Source organism: Trachypithecus francoisi, unplaced genomic scaffold (genome assembly GCF_009764315.1).
Source record: "Trachypithecus francoisi isolate TF-2019V2 unplaced genomic scaffold, Tfra_2.0 Lachesis_group6, whole genome shotgun sequence".
Lineage (NCBI taxonomy): Eukaryota > Metazoa > Chordata > Mammalia > Primates > Cercopithecidae > Trachypithecus > Trachypithecus francoisi.
Genome location: NW_022681471.1, coordinates 44,185,486 through 44,198,608, shown reverse-complemented (window position 1 = coordinate 44,198,608; position 13,123 = coordinate 44,185,486). Strand labels below are relative to the sequence as shown.

General features: G+C 40.7%; 1 protein-coding gene across 1 annotated transcript in view; it reads right to left on the bottom strand.

The window, feature by feature from the left end:
* The window catches only part of COL4A6 (collagen type IV alpha 6 chain), a 293,859-nt gene that overhangs the window by 149,916 nt on the left and 130,820 nt on the right, over nucleotides 1-13,123 (bottom strand). Inside the window, 1 exon segment of the mRNA XM_033201864.1 lies at nucleotides 5,775-5,855. Within this exon segment, the coding sequence (XP_033057755.1) occupies nucleotides 5,775-5,855 (81 nt within the window).

The following is a 13,123-nucleotide window of genomic DNA, read 5'->3' as shown; positions in this document are numbered from 1 at the left end:
CTATGCAAAATTGCTTGGTCAGTTGGTCAGTCTTTCATGAGACAGTGTGTAGTGCCTACGGACTCTGCAGAGTCTAAGAACACTCAGTCTCTCTGCTTTAGTTGTTCTTAAGACAGTGGAGAGCTGACAAGTGAAGAGAAATGATGGTAAGAGTAGATAACACCAGCCTGGCAGATTGTGGAAAGCTTCCCAAAGAGATGAAATCTGTGCTCAGTTTTAAAGGATGGATAAATAGAAGCAAGTCAACAGAGAAAGGATAGAGCTAGTGGAATACCAGTACACATAAAAGGGGTGGCAAGTATAAAACCTGCAACACATTAAACAACACAGTAGCTCTGAGAACTATGAACAGTTCAGTGAACTCATATTTTTTTGAAAATATTTGTCTTGTTTTGTTTTCTGAAGTGAGGAGGGTTCCTAATGAGAGATAATATTGGAGAGGTAGTCCAGGGCCAGGTAATGAAGGACTTTATAGGTTTTCTAGAGATGGGACTTTATTGTGAAGTCCATGGGGGAGCCATTGAAGGACTTTAAGCAAGAGTTTCATGATACATATCTGTGTTTTGGAAAGATTATGGCAGGACAGTGGCAAATTGAGAGAGAGTGAGATTAGAGGCTGAGAGATCAGTCTTGAGGTTACTGAGGTAATTCTGGCAAAAAAATGATATGAGCCTGGATTGGGGAAATGGGTATGGAGAGAAGTGGATGTATTCAAGCTCAATTTCAGAAGACAAATGGACAGGACTTAATGATGGATTGGAGGTAGCAGGGAAAGGAAAGAGAAGACAAGAATGACTCCCAGTTTTCTGGCTTCAGCAGCTCAGTGCTTGTTGATGCCATTTGTTGTGATGGGGAAGACATGGATAGAATTTAGGAAGGAGTACATCTGGTGGGGTTGGTAATGGAGTCTGTATAGACATGTTTATGGAGTCAGCGAAATCCAAGCAGAGATAACCAGCAAGAAATTGACAATGCCTATCTGAAACTAGGAGAAATATCTGAACTAGAGCTAGAGATTTAATATTTATCATTGTATGGATAGTGGCTGAAATCCCTGGAGTATATAAAACCACCTGGGAGAGGCCTACACTGAGAAGAAAAGTGGGATGAGGACAGAATGCTGGGAGATCCCAATCACAGTAGGAAAAGAACTAGGAAAGGATAGCATAACATTCAAGGGAACAGAAAGTTTCAGGAGAGAAGGAGGTGTCTATAGCAGGGCCATCATGGAAGATAAGGAATGAAAAATATTCATTGGATTTGGCAACAAGTAACTTAGTAGTGATTAGTGTCAGCAATAGGGCCAGCCCACAGATGTCTGAGGAGTGAGAGGGGCAAATATTTGTCATGAAATAAGGCACAAAACTTAAGTGCAGGCAGTTGGAGCAAGGCCTAGTCACCCAAGGAGGTGATATACAATATGAGCTTTCATATTGGAGCAGTAGAGGACAAAGACATTGGTGTGTGTTGTAGTGGCTAGTCAGGAGAGGGGCATGAGGGGATACACAAGGAGGAGGAAAGATGTACATTGCAATTTCCTAATTCAGAAGAAAATGGAAAGGTTTCTTGGTAGCCATGGCACCAGTCAGCTGACACAGGGAATGCCAGATGTTTGCAGGAGAATAAATTGAAGGACTAGTTGTTAATGCATCTGGGTTCTGGAATTCATGGGAAACACATTTATGGCAGTGGAACAGCAGGATGCAGGCAGGAGATAAGGAATTAAGAAACCTGGGCTCAGTTTCACATGAAACTCAGGCTAGCTTCATAAACTCTCAAGCTAGGCATAAAATGGGGGACAAACAGCCTTTACCTAGAGGGCAATCCAAACATTCCCCATGGTTTTGGATTATCTGTGATAATGCTTCTTTAGATGGCATGGATAGTTAGGAGGTCACCATGTTTTAGATGAACACCAGAACAATGTTCAAATAGGGAAAACTCTAAAAGAGTATTAAGGAATACTAGGCTCAGAAGAAAACAAACTGCCCCCTCCTCCCACCCCCAACTTCAGACAAACACACACTGATGGAGTATAATGCAGAGATAGCTTTCACATCTAGTAGGGAAAAAAGAGAAGTGTTGGAAATGTCAACCTAAAATGTTTTGTTTAATCAAGTGGCAGGGGAAAAAATACCAGGGAAGAGAACAACCTGAAAGAATAGTTCTTCCAGATAATAACACCTACTCCTAAGAAAGAAAAGTGAAAGTCATATATTAAGTTCAAATCTGAACATCTGGGTGAAAACGCCTTTATTTAACACTATGAGGCAGTTCATTTTTAAAGATTGCCATTCTCTTAAAGTTGGCTAAATAAGGTTTAGCCACTAGCAGGCTGGTGACTTTGGGCAAGTCACTTACCAGTTTCTTTATTTGTTGCATACATACAGGATTACAGCCCCTGAAAGATGTTTTGGGAACTGCAAAGCAGTGCACCAACATTAGGTAGGGACTTTAGCAGGCAGGGCATACCTTTGAGAAATCGGTTTGAGATAGCTTCAGCCAAAAAGGGCCAGATTGCAGTTTTGCAGGAGTACTAGGTGTTGTGTAAAGGTCCTAGTCAGTTCAAGAGGACTTTGGCAAAGAAAAAGTACACACTGCCCAGCAAGCTATGTGCTTGATGTTTCCCCAAGGCAGGGGGCAGGCCTGCCAAGGGCTGCAGCATATCTCAGGGGTGACCCAATGTTCCGTTCCGCTCCCAGCTCAAGAGAAACAGCTTGAAATATAAATGGGGCCCTCTGCTCAGCTAAGGAAAACAGTCCCAAATCTTTCTGAAATCTGCACACAAGGGGTACTGAGGGGCTGTCCTGCAGGGTCAATAGTGCTGGGGCCAGTTTAAACAATTCTGCTTGGCCCTGGGAACATAGGAGGAAAGGGAGGATGACTAAACAGGACCTGGTTGTGCTTCAAGCATCCACGTTCATGGTTTTCTGCATGAGCATAGGTCTTATCTATTTGGGAAATAGGACATTCCTGCTCTCGACTCATGAAATATGGCTTAGTCTGGTTCAGTAACTTTGAAAAGCATTCTTTGAAACTTTAGACTTTGCAAATACATTTTTAGGAACATATTTGACAGTGTGGAGTCTGTGTCTTTTAAATATTGAGGGAATATTGAGGGGAAAATGTGTGCAGTGATATTCTAATTTCCTTCATCCCCCACCCCCTCAGCCACTCAGATGTTTTCAAAAGAGAAGCCAGACTAAGGCTCCAGATGTTTGAAACCTAAATGAGGGCTCCTCATGAAATAAATCTACTGCCCTCCATTTCCAGAGATCAAAATCTTAGCCAGGGGTTTAACAATGAGGTCACTGTAGGCATGTTTGCCTGGTGTAGGACTGACGTCCGATCAGATACATAAGATTTTATACTTTTAAAGGCTCCCCAACCCAACAAACAGCCCAGAGCTTCTCAGTTTCCTGGTTGTTGTGTCTGCTTCTCATCCTGCCACAATCCATCGGGAAATGTCCCTTTGTGTCAAATCTTAAATCTCACTTGCACCGATTTGGGTCATTTTTATTTGCTGCATCTTTGCAGAGGTAAAGTAAGTCAATAAGAATCATCAGTTAGGAAAGTGGCTAGAGAATATGTCCAGGAAATTCACAGAAGAAATATAAATTTCCAGGTAATATGTGAAAAGACACTTAAACTCAGGGAATTAGAATGATTTTCACTCATCATATTAGCAAAAATATCAAGCGTTGGCAAGGGTGTAGAAACATGGGCATTTTTGTACAATGCTGATGGGAATATAAATTGCAGAATACTTTGTAGCCTAATTTGGCAGTGGCTTTGAAGGTTAAAAATGTCTATTACCCTTCTACCAGGTAATTACGATCCTTAGTGTCTATGCTAGAGATGTATCTATGCTTGAGCTAGTATCTATGCTTGAACACAAGGAGGCCTGCTCAAAGATTTTCACTGTAGCTCTGCCATTTTACAAATAGCAAAAGTTTAGAAACAACCTAAGTAGCTGTCAAAAGGGGAATGGCTGAATTAAACTATGGGGTAGAGAAAAATATCTTAAGGACACGTTAAATTTACAAAAAGGGCCCAGAACATATACTTAGAATTCTATTTTGGACAAGAAAATCAGATAATGAGACTATTTTTAGACATATGTGTACATATCTCTCTGATTATGTATGGAAAAAGATAAGAATGACAGTAGTGGCACTGAGAGAGCATCAAGGGAGATTTTTGCTTTGTCTATACTGCTTGCATGTTGTTCAAGAATACATTCATATATTTATTGTGAATTTTTTTTTCTAGAATATCTCAGAGGTAAGGGTATAGATCTTGGTGGCAACAGTGAGAGGCAGCAGTAGGTAAGTTGGTGACGTAAATAGATGAGAAATCAAAGGACCCAGATCAAGGCCTGGAATCTGTCATTACTTTGCTATGTGATCCCAGGAAGTAATTTTCCTTCTGAGTCTGTTTCCTCTGTACAATCAACGAATAATATGTGAAGCTTACTAAGAAACCTTCCCTTTCTCATATTTTACGATTCTCTAAGTCCATGTCTTTAATGTAGAATAGGTCTGGTCCCCTTGATGAGAAGATGGATTTTTATTCTCTTCCTTCAAATTCTGGCATAGTTTGACATTTCACTTTACCCCAATGTAAGATAATGAAAGAGAAGGTGGAACGGTCACTGTGTTCCCTGTTTGGCTATGGATTGAAAGTTTGGTGACCTATTTATACTACTACCTTCTTTTGACAGTATAAGCCCTTAGGCTTGTTTGAGTGTGATGAGAGTGCATTCACAATGCTAGAAATGGGAAGTTCTGAACTCTGTAGGATGGCCATTAATCCTGGAAACACACCCACCCACCCACCCACCACACACACACACACACACACACAGACCCCCACACAGATGGAGCATCCCTAATCCAAAATCCAAAATCCAAAATGCTCCAATGAGCATTTCCTCTGAGTGTCACATCAGTGCTCAGGAAATGGTGGATTTTGAAACATCTCAGATTTCAGATTTTTGAATTAGAGATGCTCAACTTGTGTATGTGTCTAATTTTCTTTTCAGATTGAACCCCTTTCAACACTTTTCCTGGGTTATACTAAATATGCATTTTTTCAGTGAAAATCATAGACACAAATATCTAGGGGCTATGCATATTCAGGAATTGATAGAAGTGCTGTGTCAATGCACTGAGTTCATTGCAATTTGCTCAACAATTTGAACTGTGCATTGCTAATGAGGGACAATACATGGACTATGTCACAACATTTTAAAACATATCCTATGTTGTAATGTAATACCTACAAACCATTCTTCATGTATTGTCACCTATATTTCTGGACTTTATGGCTACCCTGTTCTCTTGAGTCTATCACTAACAAGCAGGGTGATTTTGGACAAGTCACATCCACAGTCTGTAGATAACAATTGGAACACCTGTTCCCCAGACTGGGAGGGAAGAATCAAGTGAGCTATGAAAATTTATACTTATCTACAAACATCATCACAGTCTGACTCTCTACAACCTAATTGGCTTTTGGAAAAACTCCAGATGAAACTCTGAGGAAACCTTGGCATTAAGTGAATGAAGGAAACCTCTTCTTGGTACCTCAGAGACTTTGACCAATCTAACTCTGACTATCATCAGTTAGCAAAGCTCCTTCCAGCTGGTCCTCATCACTTTGCTTGTTCCATGAGGTCATAAGAGTAAATTCTAAGCAGTTTATTTCTAAAGAAAACAGATAACAGCTCCCATGCAACTATTTGTCTTTCAACAATGAAATAAGCAACTTACTCTCGCTCCTTTCTCAGGAAAACACTGACAGCTCCCACTGCAGTCTTGGCCCCCACACGGCTTTCCATAAGACTTCTCTCCCTATTAAAAAAAGGAAAAAGTTAATAAACCATGTGAACCAAGAAGCAATGTTGTCCCAGCAAACCTAACTCTTAGCTTCTTTACTAAGTAAATCTTTCGCGGCTTAATGATCTTATCTGATGTTGTCAGTAATCAAATGAAATAAAAACTAATCTTAAGCTAGCATCCTTTCAGGTCAGGTCTATACCTCATCAAATAAATAGCCGGTTTTGGAACTTTACTTTAGACACCTGCTCACTGGTAGAAATTCCAGGCACAATATACAACAGAATTACTTGGGGGCTGGAAATAGACTCTAGACATATTCCTGTGAAAACAGGTGTCCAGTGACTTACAGATTTGCACTCATTGATAAAATGTAGCTATAGCAGATAACTTGAATGAAATTCAAGTGCTAGATGTGTAGTGACAAATGAAAATGGCTACCTTGTACTCTGCTCTCAGAATTGTTCTTCTCAACTCCATTTCAGCACACCATTCAAACCTTACAGTGGCACTCCCATGCCCAGTTAGTCAGATCCAGATTCCTCAGTTGGTATTTTATAGTACCCCCTCAGCTCTCTAATTTCACTTTTCCCTCTCCTCTGATTGATGGTGATGATTGCTAGCTGAATTTCTGCAAGGCCCGCACGTGACCTGACATGTGCTGATCCTCACCAACCTCATCTCCTTTCTCTCTGGCTCACTCTGCTTCAGTCACACAGGAGGGCGTTCATTCTGTTCATTAAAAACATCAAGCCTGTTCCTGCCTCAGGCCCTCTGCCCTCGCTGTTCCTTTTGTTTGCAATGTTCTTCTCCGAGATTTTTTTTAAAAATCCTGGCCTCTTTTCATCACTCAGGTCTCAGTTCAATTGTCCATTCTCAGAGAGGCCATTCCTGAGTCTCCAGTTACTTCCAATCATATAATTTCATTACCTTTTCATCATTAGACATTCTGTCTACTCCTACTAGAATGTAAGCTTCATGTAAGTAGGGACTTCATTGTCTTGTCCAACACTGTATCTCCAATGTCTAAAACCATGGATGACACTCAAGGAATTTTTGGTGACCACATGAATGGAGTTAGGATTTGAACTCAGGTCTGACTAACTCCAAAGTCTTGACCTTAACCCTTAAGCCTTAGTGTTTTCTAAGTCCTTTGTCTACCAGAACCTCAATACAAAGACTCAACAATAAGAAAAACTGCAATTCTGACCATATCCACCTTGGAAAAAAAGCAAAACATAAATTCTAACTATTATCTGTAACAAGAACTTTATCTCTGGGATGCATGGATTTAGAACCATCCAACTTTTTTATTTAATGTTGGATTTTTTTCCAAAGAGAAAGGCATATTTATGAGCTGACCTCGCACTTGATCATTCTTGCCTCTGTGTACTGTGCGCCTTTTCCTAATTCCTAGAGAGCACTGTGAATTTCTCAGATGGTCTCTTATCTCTTTAGACATTCCCACAACACTTTATCAGCACAACACCTTGGTAATAAGGTAGTGATGGCAAAGCTATGACAAAATATTACTATTTTAGATTCCAAACACCTTCCTTATACGTTATAGTTTCTCTCTCTTATAAGCCCTTGACATGGTAAGTGCTATTGCACACTTTCCAGTTTACCTTCCATTTTATGGAATATAGGACAGGCAAGTTTTCATAAGGGTGAGATCAAGAGGTACTGTGGCAGGAGAAAGCTAGGGGCTGGGAAACAAGAGAGAACTGAGAGAGCAGCATTGAATTTTATCTCCACCTGTGCTGACACCCTTGTCTAATGTTGACTACTATATTTCTTGGTATTAAGGATAATTTGTATTTCCTTCTCCATACATTCCTGTGTTTTCTAAGCAGTCTTCAACAAGCACATATAATTAATAAGAATACAAAATACATGATATTAAGTGATAAAAATCATCCCCTTCAAGGACGAGAACTTGACAGGTGTTGCCAAAGTTGAAATGACATCTATTCAGAGCTATGGCTTACTTCCAAACAATGTCTGTTTGAGTGTTCCATAAAATTGGTCTATAGTAGATGAAAAGTTTCCAGACCCCTCAAACATGGAGCAAAGAGGCTGGAAGCAAGGGAACTGGAAAAGAGGGGGGCAAAAAAAACGATAGCAGAAGCTGAACAAACCCATAAGAATCAGAAGCTAAGGTTTCTTAGGAACTCGCCAGAACAAGGAGGCAAAGACACTCAGCTAACAGACAGGAAGTCATCACTGTCCTTTGTCACTGAGGAAAGTAACCAGAGAAGCCCTGTTGGCCATAAGGCATTTCCTGTAATGCCAGCCCTGGCAGTTTCCCCAGTTCCCCAGGAGTCTTCAATTACAGTGAGGTGGGAAGAGTGAAGGCAGGCTTCCAGGGAACATGACCAGACTAGACCTGAGAAGCCTCTGCTTTATCCTGGCATGTCTGGGGACACTCCACCCCCTGCTTGACCAGGCCATGTGGCTGGTGTCATTTCCACCTTGGAATGCTCTCCCTTTTCTCTCAAGATCAAACCTTTCTTATACCCAGAAAATTAAAACTGGAAAGGTTTTGGGAGATCATCTAATACAGTGGTTCTTAACTCTATTCGAGCAGTACCTTATTATTTTTATTATAATTATTACTCTCCCTTGCCATCCTAAAAAGAAATTCATAGGAATAAGTTATAATAAAAATGTAAGGAAAATTTTAAAAGCACATAGCATGCCCTAACTGTATTGCAAAGAAAAAAAAAAAAAAAAACAGAAGAAAAGTCATTTGTAATAAAAAGATAGGTATTTCAATATATAAAAGCTCATACATGGCTATATTAGAAGATGTCATGAAGTGGTAGTCAGAGACCAACAGCTCTATAGAGAGTTATGATGAGTGTAACAGCCTGCTGACATGGAATGACACTGGGATGCAGTATTGATGATTCAAGTATCACGAATGCAGTTGCTATTAGTAAGTGCAGTGATTCTCTCAAATGACAAACAACTCATGGTGATGACCTTGGGTGGAGGGCGGGAAGTACAATCTTCCCTTTATTTATTGGGCAGTTTTATTCGAGAAAACCATGAAAAAATTCATTTCAATATATAAAATGTGTTTATGTTCTAGACTTCAATAATTATAAACAGAGTTTTCATCTCCATGAGTATCCAGAGGTCTTCTCTATCCTTCAGGATGCATAGTATTCAGAACACCTATCATTCCTGGCAGCCACCAAGTAAGTGTTCCCGACTCCCTAATCATTTTAACAATCACGAATGGCCTCACAAATTGCAAAATACCTCCTGGGGTGTACTTTTGTTAAGAAGTATTGGTCTAATCCAAATCACCCATTTTACAGATGATAACACTGAAGAAGATTATTTTGACTTGGGTCACACTGTTAACAAGTGGATTCTAACACTTCTGAACATAATGCAGTATTCTTCCTACTGTTCCATACCTCTCAAGGCCAAATTCAAGTTCCATATTTTCCATGACCACTTCAGCTTCAGTGAAACACAACAATACTCACTAAGTCCCATTCACTGGCTAAGTGTCACATGTTGTTATGGGAGAGTCTTTGCAACGTTCCTAAGATTGCATAACTGAGAGTCTTGTTTCCTCATCCACACTGTAACATTTATAAGGGAAAAGTCAATTTATTTTACTCCTTTGTATAAAACCACAGTGTTAAGGGGCAAACCTATGTTCTAGCCAATATCTGAGGCAGTATCCCTTAATTAGGAATATAAGTTCTGGAGTCAGTCTGTACAGGTTTAAATCCCAGCTCTAATATTTCCGAGTTGGATGAACTTAGGTAAGTGACTTTATCTCTCTGAAACTCAATTTTCCTACCTATAAAATGAGAATGGCAACAGTATCTACTGTATAGAGTTTGATTGGAGGACTCAATAAGATTAAGCATGCAAAACAGTACCTGGCTCATAGTATTCACTTAGTGTCAGCTATTATTATTATATTAATACTAGCTATACTAGACTACTCAGCATTTTTTGCAACATTCTGGTCTCTCTCTGGAGCTCCTTATCAAGTGCTGTGCACTGGTATGGTCATGCCAGTTCGTCTATGGCTGATGTTCACTTTGCTTGGTCAGGATGTCCATTTGGATTTGTTGATGTCTGTATATGTAATTATCAGAATCAAGAACATAACCACATTTTATACATTGAAATGAATTTTTCATGGTTTTATTGTTACTGAATAAAAATGCCTAGTAAATAAAGGGAAGATTGTACTTTCCCCCCCCAGATCACCACCACGAGTTATTTCTCATTTCAGAGAATCACTGCACTCACTTAACTTTTTTTTTTTTTGAGATGGAGTCTCGCTCTGTCACTCAGGCTGGAGTGTAGTGGTGCGATCTGGGCTCACTGCAGCCTCCGCCTCCCAGGTTCAAGCCATTCTCTGCCTCAGCCTCCTGAGTAGCTGGGATTACAGGCACCCACCACCACACCTAGCTAATTTTTGTATTTTTAGTAGAGACGGGGTTTTGCCATGTTGGCCAGGCTGGTCTCGAACTCCTGGCCTCAAGTGATCTTGCCACATCAGCCTCCAAAATTATTTTTAAATGCTAAAAATATTTAGCAATTAGAGTTAAAGGTTAGGGTTTGCTAAACCGTAACCACAAATATTGCTAAATATTTTAAATATAATCTCTACTCCACACATCTATCCTTTTGCTGATGCTGGTTCCTATGTCTAAAATGCTTTCCTACTGCCTTTACCACAAACAAAATTTCTATTCATTCTTTTAAACCCAGCTCAACCATCTTTTTGGTGAAGACACCCTTATACTCTGCCTCCCTCTCAGCAATTTCAGGAGCAGTTCTTACTCTCTTCTCTTTGCTGATGGAGTTTTGCAGTAGTTTACTCAATTTATTTGATTCTGCCATCAGACTGGGATCAGAACCATGTCTTATGCTTCTCTGCAGCCCTGTCACAAGCAGATATTCAGTGAAGGGCTGTGAAATAACTGCTCTCAGAGCAATTGAGTTACAAGTGTTAGAGATCAGCATCACCTGGAATTCTTCCTTTCTCCTGGGTCTCCTGAAATAAAGAGTTACATCACAGTGCCTCTACCACCAACCAATAGGCTTTTCTAGGCATCACCAGTGCTTTCTTGCATGGGGGTTGGCAAGGATGACAATGATGCAGAAGGTAACTCAGGAAACAAGATAGGAAGTAACAGAGGCTTAGCTGAAGTGATTGGATTGCAAAGGCCAATTATGTTTGTGAGCAATTTTCTCCAGAAGCTTAGGTCACAGAAGACTGTCTGTGTATAATTTTATTCTCACCATTCATTCAACAAATATTTATTAAGTGCCTACTCTGTGCTAGGTACTGTGTTAGGCATAGGTGATAGTGGCAGTATCATACAGCCATAAGTGAAACCAAGTCCTTGTTTTCCTGGTTAAAATTTAGAGGGAAGACAAACAGTAAATGAATATTACATACATATTTGTCAGGTGATCTGTATTATGGAGGAAACTAAATTGGGTAAGAGAGTAGGAAGTGTTGGGGTTAGGTTGTTATTTTATATAAGGGAGTCAGGGAAGGCCTTGCTTACAAGGGGAATTCTGAGCAGAAAACAGTGTTTTTCAAAGCACAATCTTTGGCCCAGAATCATCAGTCCTGGGAAATTGTTAGAGTTGCAAATTCTTGTCTCCTCCACGATCCACTGAATCATAAACTTTAGGGTGGGGCTCAGAAATCTGTTTTAACAAGTCCTTCAGGTGATTCTGATGCACATAATATTTGAGAAACACTGCTATAGAAGATGAAGGAATAAGTTATGTGAATATCTGAGGAAAGAGTATTCTAGGCAAAGGGAACAGCAAGTGCAAAGGCAGTAAATGAGAGAATAGGCTTGATGTTTTGGCTACAGCAAGGAGGCCAGAATCCTGGAGTGCAGTGAATGGGGGGATGGGATACCTGATAAAGCCAGAGTTGGAGCAAGAGCCAGATCATAGAAGATTTCATAGACCAGTGTAAGAGCTTTGCCCCTGGAAATCCACTGAAGGGCTTGGAACATGTGAGTGACACCAGTTGATTTACTTTTTTTTTTTTTTTTGAGACGGAGTCTCGCTCTGTCGCCCAGGCTGGAGTGCAGTGGCCGGATCTCAGCTCACTGCAAGCTCCACCTCCGGGGTTTACGCCATTCTCCTGCCTCAGCCTCCCAAGTAGCTGGGACTACAGGCGCCCGCCACCTCGCCCGGCTAGGTTTTTTGTATTTTTTTTTTTAGTAGAGACGGGGTTTCACCGTGTTAGCCAGGATGGTCTCGATCTCCTGACCTCGTGATCCGCCCGCCTCGGCCTCCCAAAGTGCTGGGATTACAGGCTTGAGCCACCGCGCCCGGCCGCTGATTTACTTTTTAAGGGGGATTTCTCAAGCTGCCATGTGAACTGTAGTGGGGCAAGCACAGAAGCAGAAAGACCACCTAGGAGGCTGTTGTGGTAATTCAGCAGGATGATGGATGTTTATAACAGAGGGGCAGTTATAGAGTCTGACAGAAGTAAAATGATTCTAGGTATGTTTTAAAGGTAGAGCTGCTAGGATTTGCTGATGGATTGGATGTGGGATGTGACTGAAAGGGAGAAGTCAAGAATGACTCCAAAGTTTCTGTACTAGGCAACGAGAAGGATGAAATTGCCATTTATTCAGATGGAGAAAACTATTGGAGAAGCTGGCTTTGGAAGCATCAGGAATTCTGGTTTTGAGATATGTATAAGATATTCAAATGGAGGAGTTGAGTAGATAGCTGGCTATGGAAGTCTGGAATTCAAGGGAGATGCCTTAGTCAGTGTAGACTTGACTATGTTGTGGTAACAAACCTAAGATCTCAATGGTTTAGCACACAGAGTTTGATTTATCACTTATGTCATAATCCAATAAGACAAAAGCAGCTCCTCTTAGTGGCCTTCTCCAAAGGTGACTTGGATTTCCAAGCTGCTTTTGTCTAGCAACTCCACTATCTCAGATCCTAGTACCTGCTCTTAATTCCCTATTACAGGAAGTGATATATCTCTTGTGTTCATATTCCCTTTAAAAAGAACCAGACATACTGGAAAACCTAACAACATGGAGAGTAGGAGAGAGCAGGGTTTATCTGGAGATCACCATCTCTGCTATCATTGTTATATAAAGCCAAGGGGCTAGGTGTGGTGGCTCGTGTCTGTAATCTGTAATCCCAGCATTTTGGGAAGCCAAGGCAGGGGGATTGTTTGAACCGAGGAGTTTGAGACCAGCCTGGGCAACATGTTGATACCCCATCTCTACAAAAAAATTAGACAG